Source organism: Emydura macquarii, unplaced genomic scaffold, assembly GCF_026122565.2.
Source record: "Emydura macquarii macquarii isolate MOO-44397 ecotype Brisbane River unplaced genomic scaffold, CSIRO-AGI_Emac_v2 contig_2699, whole genome shotgun sequence".
Lineage (NCBI taxonomy): Eukaryota > Metazoa > Chordata > Testudines > Chelidae > Emydura > Emydura macquarii.
In genome coordinates, this window is record NW_027132836.1 from 4,034,966 (window position 1) to 4,059,037 (window position 24,072).

The 24,072-nt window shown below is 49.2% G+C and overlaps 1 protein-coding gene across 5 annotated transcripts in view; it reads left to right on the plus strand.

Annotated features, from left to right (window-relative positions):
• The window catches only part of SMG6 (SMG6 nonsense mediated mRNA decay factor), a 139,926-nt gene that overhangs the window by 20,280 nt on the left and 95,574 nt on the right, over positions 1-24,072 (plus strand). For all 5 annotated transcript variants that reach the window (XM_067565965.1, XM_067565964.1, XM_067565963.1 and 2 more), the window contains exons 9-10: positions 14,674-14,735; positions 20,041-20,186. In XM_067565965.1, coding sequence (XP_067422066.1) covers positions 14,674-14,735; positions 20,041-20,186 — 208 coding nt within the window. The remainder of the gene's footprint in view (positions 1-14,673; positions 14,736-20,040; positions 20,187-24,072) is intronic.

Sequence of the window (24,072 nt, forward strand, 5' to 3'; positions counted from 1 at the left end):
TGTGTAGCATGGAAAGGTGCATTGACACTGTAGCCCATGGCGAGCTGGTGCACTGGCCCACTGATGGCTGGGTTGCCATGTGCCTAGTCCTATGCAGGGAAGCAAGGAAGTGGCTGACCCCATGAACAGTCCCATTGATTTTAGGTTTTTACAGCGAGGTAGTGCACAGTGAGCCCCAGGGCTGGGTCCCTGCTTCTTGACTGCACTTGCCTTGCGTGTGTCGATTGATTTAAAACGAGATACTCAGGTGCAGCTTGGTGATCACACGGCATGTCAATGGAGCGCGCAGGCCACGCTCTCTCCATCCCTGAGAAAGTGTTAATGTGACTCTGAGCTGGAGATTTTAATCACCCCAGTCAGGAAGTGTGGAGTTCCGGTTCCCACAGTGGCCTTGCCTTCTGGTTATGCATTGCAGGAGACTGCTCCTCACATTATCATGCAACATGTATGCAGAAATGCAACATGCTGCATAGACGCAGCTAAGGTTACAGCAGAGAGGCATTGTAATAATAATTCTTTGTCCCTCTCTCAGAGGCCTGACTACTTTACAACCAATAATGAATTGAGCTCTTAGACCCTTTGTAAGGTAGGACAGTATCATACAGCTGTGAAATGTGAAAGTTAAGACCAGAATCCTGGTTCCCAGTCCGTGCTCTAACCACAAGGCTTTTCTGTCCCTGGCACAATATTTGAGTTATTTCTTGACTAATGTGTCCCTTGCCCAGTGTTGTGGCCCTTGTAATGAGAGACCTTTTTGTAGGAGCACATACGTGCAATGGGGCAAAGTTACAGTTGCAGAGGGAGTTCAGAGCTCTGTGCAAGCCTAGCTCTTCGCACAAGCCTTCCTCCTCAGCAGCAGCAACTGAAGAACAATTCAGCCTCCTTTCTGCAGACAGGCAATAAAACAGCAGCAGCAGCTGATTAAAGGAATCGGGAGAACTGATGCCTTCTTACAGTCTAAATGGAGTGGGATTCTTACCTTTGTACTCAGTGCCAAGAAAGATACTAAGGTAACGGGCACATTGGAAATACCTACGGAGGGTCCTCATTCTTGGGGATGAATGTCTCAGCTTTAACGCTGCATTAGCATAGCTCGTTGCACAGAATGTCCTTGATTTTGCTCTTAAGTCTCTAAATGACTGTGGTGGGTGTGAGTGCTGGTGGTGAGGGAGTGAGAAGGGTGCGTGAGAGCTGGGTGCGAGGGGAAGGGTAGCTGTCAGAGCATGAACTGCGCTGAATGTCAGATCTGCAGGTGATACCTCTCTTTGTAGTGCCTCACACAGTCACCTACAACTGACTGGAGATGGGCTCTGGGCCCTTCTACCCTCCTGACCTTTCCCGAGTCTCTCTGTACTATGCTTGATTGGAAAATCAGCTCGTTGTAAGGTCATGAGGGAAAATGCTGATCTGAAGCTGGAAATGGTGCTTTACGAAAATGCATCATCACCCCTTTGTCCTTGCAAGGCAGTTGAGGTCAGATGGTTTGTCCCTGTACCCCATCCTGAGACCGTGTCTGAACTCCACTGCAGGCAGGCCTGCCTTGGCTACTGGAGCTTGCCAGAGCTCGCTTGTCTCTCTGCAGCTCTCTTCCTGGCTGGGTACAAGTTGTTTCTGTTTGTGTCAGGACATCTTTGACTGTTTTGATCTTCCCTCCTTCACCAGTGCTTCCTTTCTGAATTATTCTCTTTTACCCACTTTTATTTCTGTCTATGCTTGTCTAATCCACCCATCACCGTGGTGTCTAGACACCAGATGCATCCCTGCAACCATAACAGTAATCGAAGGTGGGAGGAGGCACTTCCTGTGACTCGGGCTGTTTGTCCAGGAGCAGTGAAGAGTCCTGTAGGTTGCCGGGGCTGCATGCTGCTTTCATCGCAGGGCAGATGCCCTCAGCAGAGAGCAAGGTCACTTTCCCAGTCAGCTCCCCTGTGTTTCACATCCGTTTTCCATGGGTTCCATTTGCTGTTTATCTCCATGTGCTTGGGCGCTGGGTCATTTGGGTGACTGGGGCTGCAGGGCAGTGGCTGGTTTCCTAATCTGTTCAGTTTCAGTCTAAAGTCTGTTCGGAGTCCTAGGTTCTGTGTCTGGTGATGGCAGTTCATAAAGCCGTAGAATAAAATCCTCTTTGAGCCTAGTTGAAGAGTTTGGCAATACTCCTGTGCCCCAGATCACTGCTTCACTCTCACCTGCCACCTGGACTCAGCTACACACCGCTGTCCCTCTTGCCTGTTTCTCAGTCCCACCCATCCTGTCCACACTCAGACTGGGGATTGCCCTCTTCTCTCTCTGGGAGTGTTTTATGTTTCTGGGAGCTTGTCACCATATTAGCCAAGAGCCTGTTGAAATGACACCATCATTGCACATACGACTATACCACAGAGAAGTACCCCCTTGCCTGTTGAAGTAGTTGTGTGTGAAGGGAGCTGCTGTTCTCATCTGCACTGTTTCCTGTAGCTCTTTTCCTCTACACATATTTAGAAATAAGTGACAGACAAAAGTCAAAATGGCGTGTTATTCAAATCCTATAGCTGCCCCATTGCAGAGGCACATGAATGAGAGCTCCACTAGGGAAACACATCATTTCTGACGGTTCCCTCAGCAGTCTGTCGTCAGGCTAACAGGAACTTGTCTTCTCAGTCCTAGTGCTTGTGCTAGTGCGACTCTGTACTACCTGCACAGTTCCCAGTGGATGAAGAAGAATGAAAGGCGAAGCCTGAAGTTCCCAAGCCACTAAAGAGAGTGGTTAAATCTTAGGGTGTTGGACAGACAGGAAGGTGAATATAAGCTGAGCTTTTGGATGGCAGGAGGAAGCAACTCAGCCAGCCATGTTCGAAATGGAGCTAGCGGGACGGCTAGCAGGAAGCTTTGGGGTCAGCACAAAGACCTGAGGTCATGGAGATGCTGTAATACTCACTGAGTAGAAGCATTAGAGGCCGTCCCTCTCAGGAGCAGAATGACTGAGATTTAGAATTTTGGGCACCGTAGGCAGAATCTTCTCCAGCTCTTCGGTGCTGCTGCCATAGGACTCGGAGAGACTCTGGGCCACTGAGTGTGTCCTGGCTTCAGGCTGTTAGTATAGCTTCCTGCTGCGTGCCGGGCTACATTGAGAATCAGCCTGTTCTGGTTTCTACAAGAGCCTGAATGGAGCAGGATAATACCTACTGGCAAAGGTGCCAGGCTCCGTTTTACTGCCTCTGGGCTCGGGTGGGGAGCCTAGGAAAGTGTTTAGGGAGCTGAGATCTGGACAGTAAGTTGAGGTATTTCCAGTTTAAACGGTGCAGTCAGGAATTGAGGCATTAACCCTTTGATGCAGCAGGCTCTGTGCATTCTCCCCATGCTGTTCTCTTGGAGTACAGCTCTACGCGAGGTCACCCAGCATGTATGCACTGGGAAACCTCCAGGTTACACTTATCTCTTGAGTGACTGCCCCAGATACCGTTCGCTCAGTACTCATGCTTTTTTAATCCTTGTAGGATGTTCACCCACAGCCCTGTGCTCCATCTCTATGCAAAATCACAGCGCGTGATGGGTTAATCAGTTAATCCAGCTAAGCCTGGGCACTTACCTAATAGCTTGACAGCTGTGGACCCTCCTATTCGTGCTGTATGCTGAAGCGCTCCAGAGAGGTGGTATAAGTTTGTCCCCCAATGTGGATGGCTCCTGGTTCTTTGACAGTGCATGAGCCAGTGTTTGGGGTATATGCAGGGGTTGTGCTCCCCACAGCACAGCACCTGATCCAGATGACCACAGGGCCTTGTAACAGGTGCTAGAACATTAGGGATAGAAGTGAGTCTCCGGTGGATCAGGAATTCTCTCTCCTGTGCATGTTGGCCCTGAATATCTCCAGCAAGGGTGACCCCTGGCTATGCTGGTTGCCCAAAGTATTGCTAGATTTATAATGCGCTCTCTCATATCTGATTTGGGGGAGCTCAGCTGTGGCCCATGCATTGTGTTGTGCTCTTGCAGACAAATAAGAGTAATGTTCCCTGTCCTCCTAACTGCATTACATTTAATTATATCAATTATATTCAAACTCCTTGAATTCTGTTCCCTCCCCACCACTAGAGACCTGCTTCCTTATTTTCTTCTCTCCCACCCCAAGCAGACTTCTGTCTTCACCCCTGCAGGCTTGCAGGAAGCTGTTGGGTTTTGGTTACTCACTTGTGGAGGTCAGATCAAGGTCTGGGGTTTTTTCCTTTGTGTTTAGGAAACGGTTTACAAACTGTGTGTCAGGAACAGGGGAACACGCTTAGTGTAGGAGGCGTGTGAAAGGGGCTTCTCAACCAGTTATTTTCTGGACTTGAATTAGTTTTCTTCTCTGTCTCCCTACTGTAACTTTTTTCTTCATTGGCAGCGTGAGCACCTCTGAGTGCATCCCCCAGCCTGCAAACTCTCCGTCTCCTAATGTGACCTCGGTCACCAAACCACCTTGGGCTTTATTTTTACTCTAGCCGTTTTGTTTCGAGCTGTGATGTTGGTTTCTTTTCTCTAACAGAGAGAAGCCTTCTCTCGGGAGGAAGCAGAGTGTGCCAGGCTGCAGTTGAGGCTGGTTAAACACTAAAACCACATTCCTAGCCTCTCTGGGCTTGAGACGTGACATAAGCCATGCAGCGAGCACTGGCTTCTGCTCCTTCTCGCCTGCCAGTTACACACCTTCCCATGCTTGCACAGAACTCGTTTTTGTTGTTGTTCTTTTTATTTGAAAATATTTTTAAAGCCCTCCTCTCCTGTCTCACCAGCACTAGAGATCCCCTCAGAATCAACACCATTTCCCCACCTCTGGGTTCTTGATCTCTCCTAGGGGCTTTCTCCAACGTGCTGCTGAAAGCTGTCTCAGCTCGCCATGCTTGATTACCAATATATCCTGTGCATGCATGTCAAGTGGAACCCACATGTTGCTTTCCAGCCCACTTGACCTTTTGTCACTACCCAGAAAGTGAAGACTCAGTTACCAGTAAGAATTTCCAGAACTGGTATTGATTTTTCAGACCATGTTGGTGGATTTTTTTTTAAATGTGAGAAGCAAGGTAGGGACTAACATAGCTCGAAGGGGAGAGATTGTGTGACGTGCTTTCCTTCCAGCGGTGGGCATCGGCTTCTGCTGGGTATTCTGGGACATAATGACGGCTTGGAAGGGTGCCATTGGGAAGGGTTTTTCTTACATGCCCAGAGCTCAGAAAGGCTTGGACAAGCAGGTAAAGTTCTAACAAGCCCTTGCTAGACTTGAAAGCCAAACACAGTCTTCTTGAAAGCTCCTTTGCCTTGATTCACTCTGATGCCATGTCTTTCCCATCACTGCTGATTAGCCAGGGATTTGTGTGTGACTGAAGCCCCACCTTCTGCTGCTGCATGAGTCCATCCCTCTGCTCTGGGCTCTGGAGTGTGGCATTGCTGAGGATGGGAGGAGGAAGTTTGCACTTTAGGGCTAGATGGGGTAGTATTTGGCAGTGTGAGAAAGGGGCTCAAGGGCAGAGTGGGCTAATGGGCGTGTCGGGAGATTGGTTTGTACATTTCCCAGAATGGGGCAGGTGCTTGTAGGCGCAACAATTCTTCTGATGATTGTTTTCGTTAGTCTAAGAGCTCGTCTACATGGCGCCAGCAAAGTGCACTAGAGAAGTGGGATTTGTACAGCACACTAATGGATTGCACTCTAATCGCCCCAGGTAGACCCTCCTGGTATGCTCTACTAGGTATCCAGTTCGCATTAACATAGTCCTGTTTCAGACCTTTTCAGCAGCTAGGACAGACTGAAACCTGGTTTTCCAGAGACTTGGTCCTAACAGCTTGTTTGAGTCTCATATGATACATGTTCCAGTGTGTGCTCCTGGCTTTCACAGAGGATCAGTCTTTGAATTGAACCCCCTCCATACCACGCTGTCATTGTGTTGCTACCTGGACAGGTTTCACACCCAAGGAAGAAGTGAGCCTCACAGCTTGACCTCTCCTGACATCATCCAAATTATTTGTCACAATGTTGTTTTCCTGGACAGGTTCTTACCCTGTTGCAGGAATGAGTGAGAGTCCTGTCTCCTGGGGTCCCCTTCTGTTCCTTTTTTGTGACCCGTAACAGTGGGACGCTAACTTAGGATGGGGGACTCTGACAGCCACCCCTTGGAAATGGCCGCTCAAACATCGGTTTATTCACTTGATTGGCTTTCCTTGGAAATGTCATCCTTGTTTTCTCCCTGTCAGAAATTGGGTCACCAGCTGAGCAGCACCACATGGCAGTGGCTCTTCACTCTAAGAAGTGCAGGTCCAGCACAGAGCTCACAAACAAACAGGTCAATCTGTTTAGCTTATTATATAGAAGGCTAAATAGCAACTTGGTCACAGTCTGTAAGCATGACACGGGGAGAAGATGTCTGACTATAAAGGACTCTTTCGTCTAGCAAAGGCATAACAAGATCCAACTGCTTGAAGCTGAAGGTAGAAAAATTCAGGCTGGAAGGAAGTAAGATGCACATTTTTAACGGTGAATGTAATTCCTCAGTGGAACAGCTCACCAAAGGTTGTGATGGGTCCTCCATCACTTGGAATCTTTAAATCAAGATTGGATGTCTCTTTTCTGAAAGAGCTGCTCTAGATCAACCGCAAAGGTAGGGCTGGGTGCAGGAATCATTGGGCAAGGTATTCAGAAGTTCGGATGGGATGGTCACAATGATACCCTCTGATTTTAAAATCTAATAAATGAGTCCCTCCTGCTTCTCAGAATCAGTGTTCTCTGAACGATCATTTTTGTATCTGCTGAGTTACAGGAAGGGGGACTCCTGCTCACTGCTGGTGAAAGTCAGGTGGTTTAAATAGTGTTTGCTTAGCAGTGAGCCATGAAATCTGTCGTTCTGTGCCCTGCCCTCCACTCAACACAAAACATGCAGACTAGGACAAGGAGTGGGTCCGCCTGGGTCACTTGTCCTGCTGATGTCAGGACCCACTGCTCCATCCTGGACAGTGCAGCCATATGCAGCATCGAAGTCCCGAACAACCTGCAACACCAGCGCCAACTTGTAAAGAGCTTCTGCATTGACAAGGAACCTGACATCTTATCTGAGGAGTCTCTTTGACATATTTGACAGAGGCCAGTGCTGGGAAGGAGAACACTGGGTACTATTAGGACAGTTTTCACTGATACATTTTGTACAATGTAGGTAGTGGTCACGTACATTTGGTTGTTCGGAATTGGCGAGAGCAAATGGAGTCTCCATTGGCTGGTGTCATTTTACAAATAGTCTGTGTACAGGGTTCTTGCTCATTATCCCACCAGCCTTACAGCAGGACCGGAGGGTGCGCTGCGAGTGGGACTGGAAGGCTTGTTTTTTTCACTGCAGTTTCTCTAAGTGTTTCTGTTTCCTCTGCTGAGATGCTAACTTGTAATTTTCTTACAACACTAAAATCTGCCATAGAATCATAGCCTCCTGCAGCTGCAGAGCTGTGGGGCAGGTGAGCGTGTCAACATTCCCTTTGCCTGTAGGGTATACAGGTGTGTGTCTGGGACTTTTGGGCTATGGGCCTCTTTCCAGTGGTGCCATAAGCCCCAAGAAATTGGGTTTTACTTTTCTGTGTAATTTCTTATCCCAGATAGTCAAAGTTCTAACCAACTGTGTGTGCACACACATTTTCACATAAGGATCACTTGTGCCAACACTGAAATGCAGCCAGTTCTGGGGTAGGACATGGAAACAGCATTACAGAGTGACTTAGGACAGGAAAGGAAGGAGAGTTCTGTCTCCATTTGATATTGGAGGAGAATTTAGTCAGAATATAATTACCCAGATACTGGAATTTGGACACAATGGGAGGTGCTGCAGATACTGTGTTGCTGTTATAAGGGATGGATGGGCCAGCGCTAGCAAAGGAACTGACATGCTGAAGAAGCCACCTGTGGAAGAGAGAATCTTATGAGGCGTGATGGAAAGCCTGGCCATGTGTCCCTGAGCAGGCAGTCACATCTCCCCAGCCTGCCTGCAAGGAACACTGCATTTTATTGCCCAAGTTCCTGAGCAAGGATGCTGTGCCTGAAAATGGACTGACTCTACTAATGGCTGGTCACCAAATAAATCCGCCAGGCACCAAATGTTGGGGCAGATGTGGTAAATGTTTTGAAGCTGAGCTGTGTCGTTTAGTGGTCTGCATCCCAAGCCCCTCACCATTGAGGACACCCTAGACCTAGGAGAGCTGCCTGCCATGCTCACAACCTCCCAGTGGAGATGATGTGTTCTCTTCATGCAGTCTTGCATCTGGTGTCTCTTGATTAATGGACCTGTCTTTTGCAGCCTATTGTGATTCTGATGCTGCTTTCTGCTCCACAGAAGCTTTGCTGCTGTTGAGGAAAGTTTGCTCTACTTGATAAAGAACAGATACAGAAATTTAGTTCCAAACCTGAAGTAACAATTTTTAACTTGAAACAGTTTTTCCTCGGGAGTTGCTGGACCAGAATCCTTCCCTTATTTGGTGCCGTGTTCACAGCTGGGGCTGACACTCAGGTGCCAAAGCTCTGCACTCATTCTGGCTCCTTGCAGCAAGCCTGATAGATCTTTGTTCATGTAGAGAACTGGATCCTCTGGTCCCAGATTCGTTCTCTCCACTTCCTTTTCTGTGCACCTGGATGATGTTCATGTGCTGCCCTGCTGGGTGGGAGACATCTTTTGGTGAAAGAGACAAACTTACCAGCTCCACAGACCTGACCTGCAGGAGAGCTCTGGGACCTTGAAAGTTTTGTCTTATTCACCAACAGAAGCTGGTCCAATAAAAGCTATTACCTCACCCCCCGTGTCTCTACTAACACTAGGCTGTCTGGTAGATTCTGTGCATCACCTGGATATTCTCATTGTGCCGTCTCTGTGATTTCAGCTGGCTAGTTTAGCATATCTTGTATCTGTTCTTGGTTTCCTTAGCCCCTCTTCCAGCTGTTAATGAATGCTGGTTCCTTCCATGGTAACAAGTCCAGTTTGCTTGGTGATGCAGTGTGTAAATGCTGCATGGACAGGAGTATGCAGCTTTGTCTGGTGGTGTTGCCTCTTCCTGGGAAGGTTTAATATGTCTTCACATACTGAATGAAGACAGCTGAAGCAGCTGTTTTCAGCTTCAGGTCCTAGCTGTGTGTGAGGTCCTCCCTCTTCTGCCTGACTAGGTGGTTTGTATTTATAACTGGTACCTTCACTATCTGCTCATAACTTCTTTGGACACCAGCGTTTCTGAGATACCCGCTACCGAGTTGCCAAACCCCTGCTCCATGGTAGCATTCCCTGAAATGCTTCTGGCTCCAGCATTGGGCCAGACAGATGGGCAGAGCTGCGGGTTTCAGTGCATGGATGAAATTATTGTATTTGGAGGAGGGAATTACGTTTATTAGGAACCAGGGAAAGGGGAAAGGAGGAGCATCTATAGGAAGGAAGAGCTCCACCTAAACCAAAATGGAACCAGATTGCTGGCATGTGAAATTAAAAAGTTCATAAGAGTTTTTAAACCAAGGGCTGGGGGAAAGCTGAAAGATATGGAGGAGCACATGGTTTGCATAGATGCATCCCTTAGGGGAGTATTTATTAAATGGGGTACTTTGCATCCTACTGAAGAGAAACTGTCAAATGAAAAAGAGTCCAGTTTAGTTACATCATGTGTAAGGAGACAGATAAATATTGACACATTTTAGAAGTGCTTGTCTACAATTGCAAGAAACCTAAATACTAAGATGGGTGAACTTCACTGTCTGGTATTATATGAGGATGTTGTTATAATAGGCATCACAGAAACTTGATGGAATGATGATAACCAATGGAACACAATAATTCTGGGGTACAAAATATATATGAATGACAGAGTAGGTCATGCTGATGGGGGAGTAGCACTATATGTGAAAGAAAACATAGTGTCAGGTATAGTAAAAATCTAAAATGTACCATAGAATCTCAGTGGATAGAAATTCCATGTTTGAATAATAAAGGGTATAGCAGAAGGAATATACTAACTAGTATTAGAGTTGGAAGGGACCTCAGGAGGTATCTAGTCCAACCCCCTGCTCAAAGCAGGACTGGCCTCAGCTAAATGAACCCAGCCAGAATGTTAGGAAACATTAGGAAAGGCATAGATAATGAGACAGAAAATATCATAATACCACTCTATAAATGCATGGCATGACCACATCTTGAATACTGTGTGCAGATCTGGTCACCTCATCTCAAAAAAAAAAAAAAAAAAAAAAAAAAAAAAAGAATTGGCAAAGATACAGCAAAGGGCAACCAAAATGAATAGGAAACAACTTCCACATGAGGAGAGATTAAAAAGACTGGGATAGTTCAGCATAGAAAATAGACAAGTAATGGGAGATATAATAGTGGTCTGTAAAATCTTGAATAGTGTGGAGAAAGTGATCAAAGAAGTGCTATTTACACCTTCATATAATAAAAGAACCCTGGGTCACCCAATGAAATTAATAGGCGGCAGGTTTAAAAGAAATTAAAGGAAATACTTCTTCATACAACGCAAAATCAATCTGGAACCCCTTGCTAGGGGATGTTGTGAAGGTTACTCTGAAGGCCATTCCTTACATCTTCCCCAGAGAGTTCTGCACTCCCAGTACCACTTCACTGTGACCTGGCTGGGAGCTGCCAGGACCTCAGTTTGAGTGGGGACAGTGCCTGTCTGGTCACCCATGGATGGAGCCTGCTGCAGAGTGCAATAATCTGTGTGTTCAGGGACCTCTGTTCTTCCCTTGAAGTGCATGGCACATACCAGATAACAGTCCGTCCTCACGGCCCTTCTGTCCTCGCAACTTGTTGGGCCTTCCCTTCCCTTCAGCATTGGAGGCTGGTGGAAGGTTTGAGGAAGTTACAAGGAAGAGGATCCTTTCCCAGCTCTGCTAACTGTGATTTTCCTTTGCCTAGGGCCCTGGGCTGCATTCATTGCCTCAGGGTAACAAGCTCATTACCACGGGTTTGGGGAAGTGTTCCCCTCCCTCACATGAGTGCAGAGTAGCGGGTGATGTGACTTCCTCTTTCTCCAGCCCCACAGCTCGGGCTGCTCAGTGGAAGTCACTGTTCCCTATTGCTGTGAGAAGCAGCTTTTGGCTGGGGAGCAGGAGGGCTCCCAGGGACTGACTGGCAGGTGAGTCACAAGGGAAAGAGTCATTCAGAGAGGAGCCCAGTCAAAGCAGCCCGTGGCCTTAGCGTGAACTTTGGAACTTTCATTTCAGTGACAAGGGATTAGCTCATCAGAAGCTGGAGCTGGGGTAAAAGTTGTGTTGAAACAAGTGAGAGAGGTGCTGCCCATGTGTGCAACTACTGCGCAGGGTGTGAGCTCTTCTCTTCCCAGGCCTGCCAGATGGCTGGGGCTGCAGATGCTGGGTAGCATGAAACGCGCTGTTTTCCCAGAGGTACTCTGTATGCGTTCTTGCTTCCACTTCCTAGAAACAGTCACCATGTCCACAGGGCTCCCACTTAACACATGGACTGTCTGCAGCCATCCATCCCTTCGGGGCTGCCGGTGGGAGAGGCCCAGCATTGCACTGGACTGCAGCTTGCTGCTCCCTGTGGGCGGGACTGGAGCTGGGGTACAGCTTACCCCCTCCTCTGCCTCCAAATAGACTGGTTCATTCTGCGTGGGAAGAATCTGGTACATGCTTCCCCAGGGTATGCATGTGTCATTTTCCACTCGCGGTGGAGTTTTGCCACCCCCCCACTGCCAGGAAATGGGTGCTGGCTGAGAATTCTGTGGGGCTGGAGGAAAAGCGCTTCTGTCCAACTCCTCCTCTGTTCCCCACCCCCTTCTCCTCACACACATGCAGCCTGCAGACAAGCTCCTGGTAGAGGGTCGGGCACGGGTGGGCTCATGCAGAGGGAAGGGCAGGTTGATGGAGGGAGTCAGTCACCCTGGTCCTTATCCCTCCAGCAAGGAACCTGGAGGCAGTGTATGCCTCTCCCAGGCCTCCAGCAGCCAAAGAAAGCATGCAGGATGCGTCCCAGCCACTCAGGAGGGATTTTTACCCATTTGTGGTCTGGGTAGCGAGACTCACTCCAGCAATGGGCTTTCCTTAACTAGGGCACATGGTAGGAGCTGGGAGGCTCAGTCCAGGAAGTTGGGGTACCCACCAGCTGTAACACTCCTACAAGCCTTCTCCTGCCCATCCAGTTACCTTGGCTTAAATGCTATAAATACATGGTTCTGGTCTTAGCATCCCAAAGCCGTGTTGCTTCCCCTCAAAGAGGCAATGGCTAGGCTGTGTCATATTTAAAGTTGGCTGGCACAATGAATTAGGGTCCTCACTGAAGGTTGTTTCCTGCTTTGCTCTGCCAGTCGCTGTGTAACCTTCTGGCCCATCCTTAAGTCACTCCCGGTTTTGTCTGCAGAGTTCATAAAATGGTGGCAAGTGAAGTCAAGTTCCACCGCAAGGGGCTCTTCAGGGCTGCAGTAACATAGCTAGTGAGTGTGTGAGAGCCCCTGGCTGCAGAGGCCAGTTTAATTGGTCTAGAGTTTTTTATGAGCAGATTTTATGGTTAAGCTCTCCCATGGTCCAGGGGCGACTGCAGCAGGGCCTCGTTCTCCTGCCTGGGTCCTGGGGAAGTCAAGTCCAGGCTAATGATACCTTCCTGAGCAGCCCCACTGTACATAGCTTGCGAAATAATGGGCATAGGCTGGAGAAGAAAGCAGCCAAGATGACAGGTGATTAGTGTTGGAGCTGGGACCGTCAGTGTTGGAGCTGAGTCTTTACAGACTAGGGGATAGGGCACTGGACTGGGACTCAGGAGACCTGGGGTTTAATTCCTGTCTCTGCCATGGCCTGCTGGGTGACCCTGGACAAGTTGCTTCACTCTCTGTGCCTCAGTTTCCCAATCTGTAAAATAGGGACAATGAGATTGACCTTCTTTGCACAGTGCTTTCGATTTAAAGGGCTATAGAAGAGCTAGGGATTTACTAGCGCTGCCATCTCCTGCAAACGGATCTGGGTTGTTGTTGGTTTCCTGGTCAACACGTCTTCTCTAGACAGTTCTCCAAGGGGTGGGTATTTTGAGTTGATTTCTTTGTCTCGTGTCCTTCTATAGTCCCTTTCATCCAAGGATCTGAGTGCTTTACAAACAAGCCTCACAACATTGCTGTGAATAAGAAGTGTGTAAGACATATATAGGGTTCCGTTTATCCTGCACTGTATTGCAGCCACTTCTTGGGTGAAGCATGATAACTGTTTAATCATGCATAGCATTATCCAAAACAGTTTAGAAGAGAAAAATCTCACTATCCAAATGAACTTGCAGGGAGAATTTACAGCAGCAGGATGTGATTACCTGTGCTGCTTCCTGCGGGCACCCAGCTTTGAGGCATCTCGCTACCACCTGCCTTGTCTGTGCCTGCTGTGGATCAGCTCCCTGACTCCACAAGCCCCAGACAGCACAAGCCCTCCCTCTCAGCTTACTCAGGATTCTCTGTCTCAGTGCAGGCATCTCCCTGGAGTGTCCAGGCCCAATCCAGTGGACATTTTCAGAATTCACAGATCTGCTACTCACAAAGGAATAGTACACACCAGTTTACCAGTTTCACCTCAGAATCACCGCTCGGTTTAACACACTGCACTTAGATATGTTTATAGTGGAAACAAGTATAAGTGTATTTAACAAAGAATGGACATTCAAGAAGAATCAGGAGAAGGAATGGAAACAAATGGTTACATATACAAAAAAATCGTAACACACATTCTAGAGTCTAGACTTAGCTAGCAAGTTACGTTCAGATCCTGTAGAGTTTAGCTCACCCCAGAGTTTTTCTCCCAATGTTTTACAGCCTGTCTGGCTGTGACCTCTGTTCATAAGATATGGGTGCTGGCAGGCTTGTCTTGTAGGTGAAGGATACTGGGTACACCCCTGTTTAATCCATGGTCTGTACTCATAAACTCTGAAACAATTCCATAGTGACAATTCCATACTGACATAGAGTGTCTAGAGGATGGTTGGATGGAAGGAGAAGTGTCCAGGGAGAACACCTGTCTCGGCTACAGCCCCATGCAGCTCCTGAAATATCCTCCTAAGTCTCTCAGAATGAGGGAGGCCTGTAGACATGCTGTCTATCTTGCTGTAGCCTTTTCTTCATTTGCCCTGACTCTCTGGTAAAGATCTTTGGTGCCTGAACATGGCAAAAGTGCCTTTATTTGGGCAGAGAAAACCCAGCAGCGGGGACCTTGTTTCAGACGGGGCTAGAGGGTGTGAAGGTTTTATTCAGGTCAGTGATAGGGATGTTTTGAGCAGTTGAGCAGTTTTGAGCAGTTGAGCAGTTTTATTCAGGTCAGTGATAGGGATGTTTTGAGCCGTTGCTGCTCCTGGTGCCACAAGAATTCCTAGCACTGAGCGGAGTCCAGGAGAAATGTATACCCAGTGTAGTAAAGTCAGCGGCACCATCTCCTGTGCGTTCACGTACCTCGTCCAGCAGGAGGTGGGGCTGTGATCACTGCAGGTGGGCACGGTAGCCAGCAGAGGGCGCTGTGTGTCCACCCAGCTGCTCACCCCGGCTTCCCACTCCAGCTGTTTGGCACTTGCCCCTGGCCTGTGTTTGTGAGCCTTAGGGCATGACCATTTGGTTCCCATCTGCATGCCCACCCCCACACCCAGGCCAGGTTATCCTGTCACCAGGGACTCTGTGAATTCACAGGAAATCAGGGAGAGTTTAATTGTTTTCTCCTCTCTTTTTCCCATGCAGCTGAACAAAAGGTTCATCCTCCGTTTTCTCCATGCCCATGGGAAGCTGTTTACCAGGGTTGGGTAAGTGTGCAGGATGTTTATTTTATTTTCCTACATTACAAGTCTTTTTGGAATTTAATATTGTTAGCAACTAGGCTGTGTTTGTAACTGAGGGCACCGGGTGTGAATTTTTGCAGGCCTATCCTCCTGGTTCTTATTCTCCTTAGCCGCCCTGAGTCTTATGCTGGTTATTGTTTGGGCTTTTTCTCTTTTCACCCACCTCGAGGCTGGATCCTCTTTGGCATATAGGCTTGGCCTGACACTGTGGGCTCTGGGAATTCCAGGAGCTGCCTTGCATTTCCCATCTCTCCCTGATCCCCTTGCCAGGTCCCCTCCTCCATAGGACTGTTTCCAGATTTGCCCACCACATTCTTACCCAGCAGAGAGGCTGCTCTGCTGGCTTCTCTGGGTCTCGCTGACTGTGGTTTTTTCATGAGGCCTGCTGTCCAGAAAAGGGTGAGACAAGCTTTATCCCTTAGTCGCCTTATCCCCTTTTTCCTGCAGGCCTGTGAGTTAAGAGCTACCCTGCCAGTGGGAACTCATTCACAAAAAGTACTCTGAGCATGTCTGTCAGAATGGGGGGTCAAATAATTGAATGGCCCTCCTTGAAATAAAGCGAGTCTCATTCAGGCCTGGGCTGAGATCCCAGCCTGGGGGACCCATGTCCGATCAGGGAGCATGAGTGCAGCTTTGTGGCCCGCAGGCTTCCCATGGTGTCCTCTGGGTGAGTCATCGTCAGGTGCCTGTGGTGCTGAGTGCTTGCGTCTGCAGTGTCTGGTGTTGTGGTGAGACCTGTTTCTCAATCTAAGTGCCCGAGTTACTCTGTGTAATGTACCTTTCAGCACAGGAGCTGCCCACTTGAGCAGTGTTCTCAGTCTCCACTCTTCCCTGCCAGAGTCCTAGAGGATGGGTTTGTAATGAGGGTTCCCGTGGCTTCTGCAGTCCCTGATAGGGTCATTTGCTACAGTTACCAGAGCACCTGAGTGAACACAGCACTGGCCTGGCTGGCTCATGGTCCTTTCTGAATGGTGAATTCTTTTCACCCAGGCAGTATAGTGCTTGCCTCTAGCAGGGCCTGTCTTTCACCCCGTTCCTGGGCAAAGGGAGTGTGTGTCTTACGGACTGGAGAGCATATTGACCAGCAGTAACAGGCTTGGCTTGCTGTAAAGCCACAGTTCCTTCCCCAAGGAGCTCACCGTCTAAGCTGGCTGATCTAACCATGCCTTTGAAGCCTCGGGTGCCTGCAGTTTCTCTTGTCTTTCAGTTTGATTTCAGGGTCCTCCCATCTCAGTGCAACGTATGAGCCGCTCTGGCTAACTCAGCAGACAGCTACCCCTTGGAGGGTGGGTGGGAGGGAGAGCTGCTCATGGCTAACATTGAGAACCCCTATCTGTGGATGAGGCACTGCTTATCGGAATGTGGGCAGCACGTTGGTCTGGAGTGAGGAGTCAAAGAACTAGATGTCCTGGATAGAGAAAAAAGGAAGACAGCTTTGAGGACAGATGGAACTTTTTGTAACTGAATCATGTTTCTCTGCCTGAGGGTATGTGTCCAAGGACCTGCCTGTCCTGAGCTCTGCTGTGGCTGTGCTCATGGCTGAGTTATGGTTTGAACACTTGCCAGCAGAATGGATTAATGGGGATGTTGTGGTGATCGCTTGCAGATTTATCTCCTGAGACTTTCATGAAATTAAGATGCAGCATTTTAGCAGGTCACTTCCCAGGACAGTCATTTAAAAAAATCCAAGTATGTTTAATGACAGACTCTCTCCCTGCTGTTCTTATTAAGGGAACTTGAAAGTACCATTGAGCCCCAGGAAGGGAAATCAGCTGGTGGTGCTAAACAGCTGTGCTTAAAATAGGTGAATGGTGAAAAATAGATCAGACCTACTGTTTGTTCTTCGAGCACTTCACTGTGGATGGCATGGACCGTCTCACCACTAACGACCAAAGGCAGGCGGTTCAGTGAAGGCTTCCACTCCCCCGCTAACCTGCTGGGCTCTGAGCTCAGTGGGCTTACCTCACATACTGCCAGATGTGCTACAGTGTCAAAGCTCAGCTGCCTCGCTCCTTCGAGCCTTTCCCAATCCAAACATGACAATAATGTTCATTTCCTTTCTTAAGAAAGGAGAAAATAGACTAGAAAACCACCCTGCCAAGGGGCCCTTCGCCTTGATGAGGCCCGCGCCTTATCTGCACTAGGAGCATGTTGGATCTGTGGCGACTTGTATACGGTCTGAGACTTTATCAGAGTCAGGAGGCCCTTAGAAACAGTCAGCTCCCAAACACTAGGAACAGCGCTTCTTCAAGGGGAGCTGCTCACTGCTGAAAGAGGCCAGTCCCATCCTGCCAGGCGACAGAATAGCAGGGTGGTGGGAGCAGCCAGTACTTGCTGCATCAGATGACTTTGTGCTGCCCTAGCAGACAGTGCCGAGGACGTGGGCTGTCCTGCCGTCGGGTTTTTAAAAGGCATCCGTGAAGCGCAGTTCGGAAGTCGGAGCTGCCTGTAAAAGTATAGCTGATTGCACTCGGAAGAGGTTGTTGGATCTGTGATGATCCAACCAGCCTGAAAGTATGTTGGGGAAGCCCAACAAAATTGTCCTTGTGGGTTACCAGAAGTGTCTCATTAATCCAGCCTGTAGCCTTTTGACATTGCAAGTCTGAATTTGTTTGGAGGAGGGTAAAGGAAATCATTATGTTTGCGGAGTGTGACAACTGGTCGTGTCACGGAGGCCCCTGAGCTCAACTGCAGTAATGCTGAAGGCTGAACCTGCTTTTTCCAGTACGGATTTCAGCTTTCCTGTGCGTCTCTGGAAGGGCACACCGGTGTCTTGTGTCACTGATGACTGGAACTGGCAGTCACCTTGGCACACTGCACGGGTATTGGCTCTTCACCAGGACAGAACCACTTACTGGAACAGTGTGGGGTTTGCTGGGGGAGTTCAGCATTAAGGGGTGAGGAGTAACACACTTTCCCTTCCACTAGTATGTCTGGAGGATGTTAACAGAAGCTGGTAAAGCTAGACATTTTTAAATCAGCAGGTCCAGATAACTTGCATCCAAGAGCTTTAAAAGAGCTGGCTTAGGAGCTCACTGGACCATTAATGTTGATTCTCAATAAGTCCTGGAGCACTGTTAGCCTCACATTGATCCCAGGGAAGATACTGGATAGGTTTGATACGGGACTCAGTTAATAAAAAATTAAAGGAAGGCAGTATAATTAATGCAAATCACCATGGGTTTATGGAAAATAAATTCCATCAAACTAACTCAATATCTTTTTTTGATGAGGTTATATATTTGGTTGACAGAGGTAATAGTGTTGATGTAATATACTGAAACTTCTGCATGGTGTTTGGCTTGGTACTGCATGACATTTTGATTAAAAAATTAGAAATATATAAAATTAACTTGGCCCATATTAAATGGGTTAAAAGATTGCTAAATTGATAGGTCTGAAGCTGTAATTGTAAAGAGGGAATCATCATCATTGAGCAGGTGTGTTTCTACTGGAGTCCTTCAGGGACTGCTTCTTGGCCTTATGCTATTTAACATTTTTTTCAATGAGCAGGATGAAAACATAAAGTCATCACTGATAAAGTTTGCCGACGACACAAAATTGGGGGAGTGGTAAACAATGAAGCAGAGAGGGTCACTGATTCCGAGCGATCTGGATCGCTTGGTAAATGGGCCACCAGCAAACAGTGTGCATGTTAATATAGCTAAATGTAAATGTACACATCTGGGAGTAATGACTTACTAGGCCATACTTACAGGATGGGGGACTCTGGGAAGCAGTGACTGAAAAAGATTTGGGAGACGTGGTGGATAATCAGCTGAACATGAGCTCCCTGTGTGAAGTTTTGGCCAAAAGGGCCAATGCAATGGTTTTGGAAGCATAAACAAGAGAATCTCAAGGAGCAGAGAGGTTCTTTTCCCTTTGTCTTTGAGGCTGGGGTGACTGCGGCTGGAACCCTGTGTCCAGGTCTGGTGCCCACAGTTCAAGAAGGTTGCTGATAAATGGAAGAGGGTTCAGAGAAGAGCCACGAGAATGATTAAAGGGTTAGAAAATGTGTCTTGTCGGGATACGCCAGGAGCTCAGTTCGTTTAGTTAAACAACAAGAGAAGAGGTGATTTGATTACATCTGAAAGTGCCTACGTGAGGAACAGATATTTAATAATGGGCTCTTCAGTCTAGCAGAGAAAGGTCTAATACAATCCAATGGCTGGAAGCTGAAGCAAGACAAATTCAACTGGGAATAAAGTGTACCTTTTGAAAGGTGAGAGTAATTACCATTGGAACAGTATATATCGTGCATACCGCGCGTACTGTGGGTTCTCCGTCACTGGCCATCTTTAAATCAAGGTTGGATGTTTTCTAAAGGATTTGCCCTAGGAATTATTTGGGTAAGTTCACTGGCCTGTTTGATACAGGAGGTCAGATGAGATGATTACAGTGGTCCCTTCTGGCCTTGGAATCTATGGAAATACCCTCGGGTAGCCATCCCTGCAGAAGCAGAGAAGAGGCAGTGCTGAGGGATTGAGCAGAGACTGGGAGAATGTGGCTGCCTCACACAGCTTCCTGTCTCCCATTGTTTGTGGATCCTCTGGAGGCAAGGATCTGCTTTACTCATGGCTGGGAAATACCTAACCCACTTTCGGTGCTATATAAATAGTGATACTAACTGAAGAGCAGCATCAATGTGTTGGGTTCCCTTGGCCTGCAAAGACCTTTGGTGTTGAAAGGACTCCTTGCTTAAAGCCATGGCATTGCATCTGGTGGCTGGTCCTGCCTGGTGAGTGATCGTAGCTGTGTGTGTTCCAGGAAACAGCTGTGGTTTTGACACTAGTTTTCATGCAGTGACTACCGGCATCTAAGTAAGACTGATGGCTAATCTGCAGGGGGACCCAGATCTCTCTTCCACGACCAAACTGGGGCTCTCCCAGATGAGACACAATGCCAGTGCTGGGTAATGGGGAGGGTCCTCACTGCCTCATGTGACTAGGGAGCTGGGGCTAGTGTGAGAACCCGAGCACTGGGAGCACTTCCTTCGTCAGGAAGTGGCTCTCTCACACAGACGATGTTTGCAAAGTCATTTGCCCCCTGACTCCATGTGTAGGGCAGGCTGACTTTTCTGTTCTGTCTGCTGGCTCCTGCACTCCATTGGCTGCTGAGTGGGAGTGGAGTGGGGTGGCTGTCCCAGAAATGCAAGAGCTGTGAGGGTCTCTCCTCTCCCCCGCCCCGAAATGGACGAGTTGTGCTGATACCCTCACTGTACCCTGAGGACATGGTGCAAACATTACCGCTGTTCTCTTTCTGTCTGCAGGATGGAGACGTTCCCTGCAGTGGCTGAGGAGGTCCTGAGGGAGTTCCAGGTTCTGCTGCAGCACAGCCCGCCTCCCATCGGAAGCACCCACATGCTGCAGCTCATGGCTATCAATATGTTTGCAGTGTACAACTCCCAGCCCAAAGGTACCATGCATTGTCAAGGGGCTGGGCCCGGGGATTTTGTCCCTGCAATGTGTGGAGAATGGGCCCCCGGTGATTAAATCCATGGGATGGAGAAGAGCATGGGGGGGGGTTACTGAACTCATTAGCTTCAGGGAAGTAGAGCCGCCCCTGAATTCCTGCTGTGGGGAGGCCAATAGAAAGGGCCGTGAGATGCCAGGCCTTTCCCCAGAAAGTGTGGCTCATGTTCACTGCTCATTCTGGCTAGTTCTGAGTTGGCAAAAGCTTAAAGGAGTCTTCCTGGAGTGCTGTGGAGGAGAAGGATGTGATACCGTTATACCTCACTTAGCGCCTGAGTCACCAAGAACTGAATGCACGCAGAGCGATTTCCTCGCACCCGTCCCTAGCCCCACCTGCTACCTTACACTGGTGCTTAGAACGGGCCTGAAGACAGCTGCTGTCAGGAGGCCTCCTGGAGCCCTCTGCCGTGGCATTCATGGGACAGTTCTTGGGGAGCATGTCCAGTCCAGTGGCTGCCTGTGACTGCTAAGCTCATTGCTGAGCCTGTTGTGTCGGTAGCTGATTGATGCTAAGGATGGAGGCGGTGTCTGTCTGAAGGGCCAGGAAATGAGACTTGCCTCACCCAAAGCCAGCTGGGAAACAAAGCAGGTGTTTTCAGGGGGGGCATCATTGCTTCTCTCCTTGCACCTCCTCCATTCACTCTTGGGCTGTGTGTGTTGGCTCCTCTGCCTCTGCAGCCTTGAGTCTATTGAGCCAGTGGCTGTCCCCCAAGCCCAGTGTTCGTACTGAGCCGGAGCTTGGGCCTCTTGGGTTGAGTGCCCTTCCTCACGCCCTCTGCAGAGAGCTCAAGTGCAGTGGCAGTGGCTAGTCTTTCCCGAGGTGCCTGTTTGTTCCCAGCCATGGGGTTGGACATGCACTGCCCGGGCAGGAGGAAGCACCAGCTGCTTCATGTTTTGGTTATGGAGGAGGAGAGCCGCTCCTGCATTGCTGGTGTATTGAAGTCGTGCCCAGAGTGCTGGGTTCATACAGACACAGTCTCTGTGGTCATGAGTGCCTGGAACCACTGGCTGTGTTAATGAGAGGCCTGGGAATGGGAGGCTGCTGCACTTGCCACCCCACGGTCAGCACTCGGAGCGGGTTTATTGGGGGCCCTGTGCTCTGCTCAGTGTTCGAGGCCCCGGACATGGCTGAGAACATTCCTGTGGTAGAACTGCTGTGTAAAGTGAGCCCAAACACCCCTGCCATTTCCAGGACGTTCGTGGGTTGAATGCTGGCAAAGTCCAGCATGAGTTTGGAGCAGATTGCATGGTACTGAGAGGTACTAAGAGCTGGATGCTGAGGAGCAGCGAAAGGCTTTGGGTTTAAAATGTATGCAAGAGCATTTGCTGCATTGTTGCCAAGTGCCCAGTGCATAGCTGAGGCATTGGCTCCACGCCCTGGTGTGTGGGTTGCTGTGGGCAGAGGGCTGAGTGGAGCTTACTGCAGCGATGGCTGGTGGGAAGATGCACGTTTCCATTTCCCAGCGTATGAGTCACCTTCTCTGTGCTGCACTTGCACGGACAGCGGCAAGAGGGGGTGTTGTGGCTGATCAGTGTTTGATGTATGGGGGAAGCTGATAGGCCTTAAAGCTTTCTCTAATCATCAGCCACACAGTCCGTGAAGGGAGTGGTAAATCACGAGTGATTCCATTCAGCGGCCGTCCCCAGGAGTCTCTGCACTGCCAGGCAGAGTGTCAGCGGGGAGCGCACCCATCTACATGCCCATGTGGGTGGTCTCTGTCGGTGCAGTCTGACTGGGCTGTGCTCACAGCAGGAGTTATGCTCTCTCTAGGGCAGAGAGGGACCACGTTCTGTAGGCTCCCTGCACTGCCCCGGGTCTCTGCTGGGGATGGACCTGCTGCCCGTAATGTTACTGGGCTTATGAGTCTCCCTTTGCTCCTGTGGATTTCCAGGCCTCCAAGACCCTTGTCTGTACTAGAAAAACTTTTCAAAACTTCCCTGCCAGCTGCTGCGGCAGCGTGTCACTTAGCCCTCCTCTCACTGAGATTAGACTATGTGGCTCCTCTGCATTAGGGCTCCCCTCGCTGCTCATACTGGGGGAGCTGGACTGGTGCTAGCAAAGGGTGGGGTAGTTGTGCAAAACCCCTCTCACATAGGTAGGGGCAGAGGCACCAGAGCTGGTGTCAGGCTACCTGTCCCTGTGAAACTGGCTGAAAGGCCTTAAACCTTTGTCTAATCATCATCTCTGTTGCTTTCCTTAACAGAATATCACCTGACTCCTGGTGGAGCCTAGAATCTCACTCAGGGTCTTTTCTCCTTGGAGCGCCCGTTAGCCAGTGAACCAGCCCCTTGGCCTGCCATGTGGCAGTGGGGTTAGGAAGGGTCTGTTTGCCCCAGCTGATGCCCATAGCAGAGCCATCATGTATGTGAGGGTGTCATGGCAAAGAGACTGTAGTGCTATGGAACGGGAGGAGAACTGGGTGCAGGGTTTGGAGCTGATTGTATCTGAGGCTGCATCTTGGGCAGTAGCTGGCCTGGTCCAGCATGAGTTGTCAGTGGCTGCTGATACCGTTAGCCAGCCTGGGCCCTCAGGAAAGGGCAGGGACCTTTTTGGGGTGGTCATGTTTAACAGTTCGGTAGCCATCTGCACATGTGACTCTCAAGGAAGTTTGGATCCCTCTATCCAAACCACAGACACTCCAAGAATTTTAATTTTTTTAAATTCTGTAATTTGGTTTCTGAAAAGGCTAATTGAAGCCGTGCTTGCAGCAGGGGCATATCGGTGGGGAGAGAGAAACCCCCTCCCAGCCCATCTGTGCCCAATTTACTCCAATCTGGCCTCTCTGGGGCTTTTTTCTTTCTCTCTTTCTTTAATAATTTGTTTTATAATTCCTGGAATCAAACCCATCTCAGACACACTGTTTTATTTTACTGTATTATTGGATTATACTTCCTATAAATCACTGGATGTTATTCATAGGCCACCACCGGAATAACTTCCCCTCTCCCCGATGGGCCTGCATTCCACACAAACGCACACCAACCGGGGGCTCAGCAGAGGGCACCCTAGAGACACTTCCCGGAAATCCTAGCAAATTTGCCTGGCTGCGGGTGTGAGGCATTGGCCTGCAGCACCTGGCTGCCTTCTGGCACTCAGTCCTGTTGCATTTGTTCTTTGGACTGTGCTAGGAGCTTGGACTGGAAGGGAGGGGGTTGCCACATGTGCATCCCAGCATATGTTGGGAATGAAGTGCATCTCTGGGGGGTTCGCAGAGCCAGGGCTGGGCTCTGCTGGCCGGGCTAGTGCTTTGGGCTCATGAATGGGAAGACAGGCTGGTCTTTAATCAGGAGAAATGTCAGTGGAATGTGGTGGCTGGCCTGTGTGACCTGCTGACCCACTAACTAGGGGTCTTGCTGTTTGGATAGCAGTCGCACTGGGAGGTGGCTTTGGAGCATAGGACCAGGTTCATTAGGGCAGCTTACAGGAAATCAGTCCCTAAGGTAGAGTCACACTGGTTTGTGGATAGGACTTGGCTCACATGGGCCCAGCCCTGGGCCCATTCTCCCATATGGGCCAAAGGTCTCACTCCCCTCACTGCAGAGGTAGGGCCTGGAGGGCAACAGAACTGGTGTGGCAGTGCATCAGAGGGTTGGGAGTGCAGGCTGAGGAGAGCTTGCATGGAAGGGGAGAGTCCCCATCACCCGTTCTCCAGGGGGCCTCTGGAGCACTCTAGCCTCTAGCCTCTGCTATGCACATGCATGGCTGCTGTCGGGTTTCTGCTGTATGAAGAGTCGCTGGTCAGTACTGTGCGTGCCTGTCTGAACAGGGCTGACACTGAATGGACATAGGCTTGGAGAAAGGTGTGCATCTTGTAAAGAAACAAGGTAGT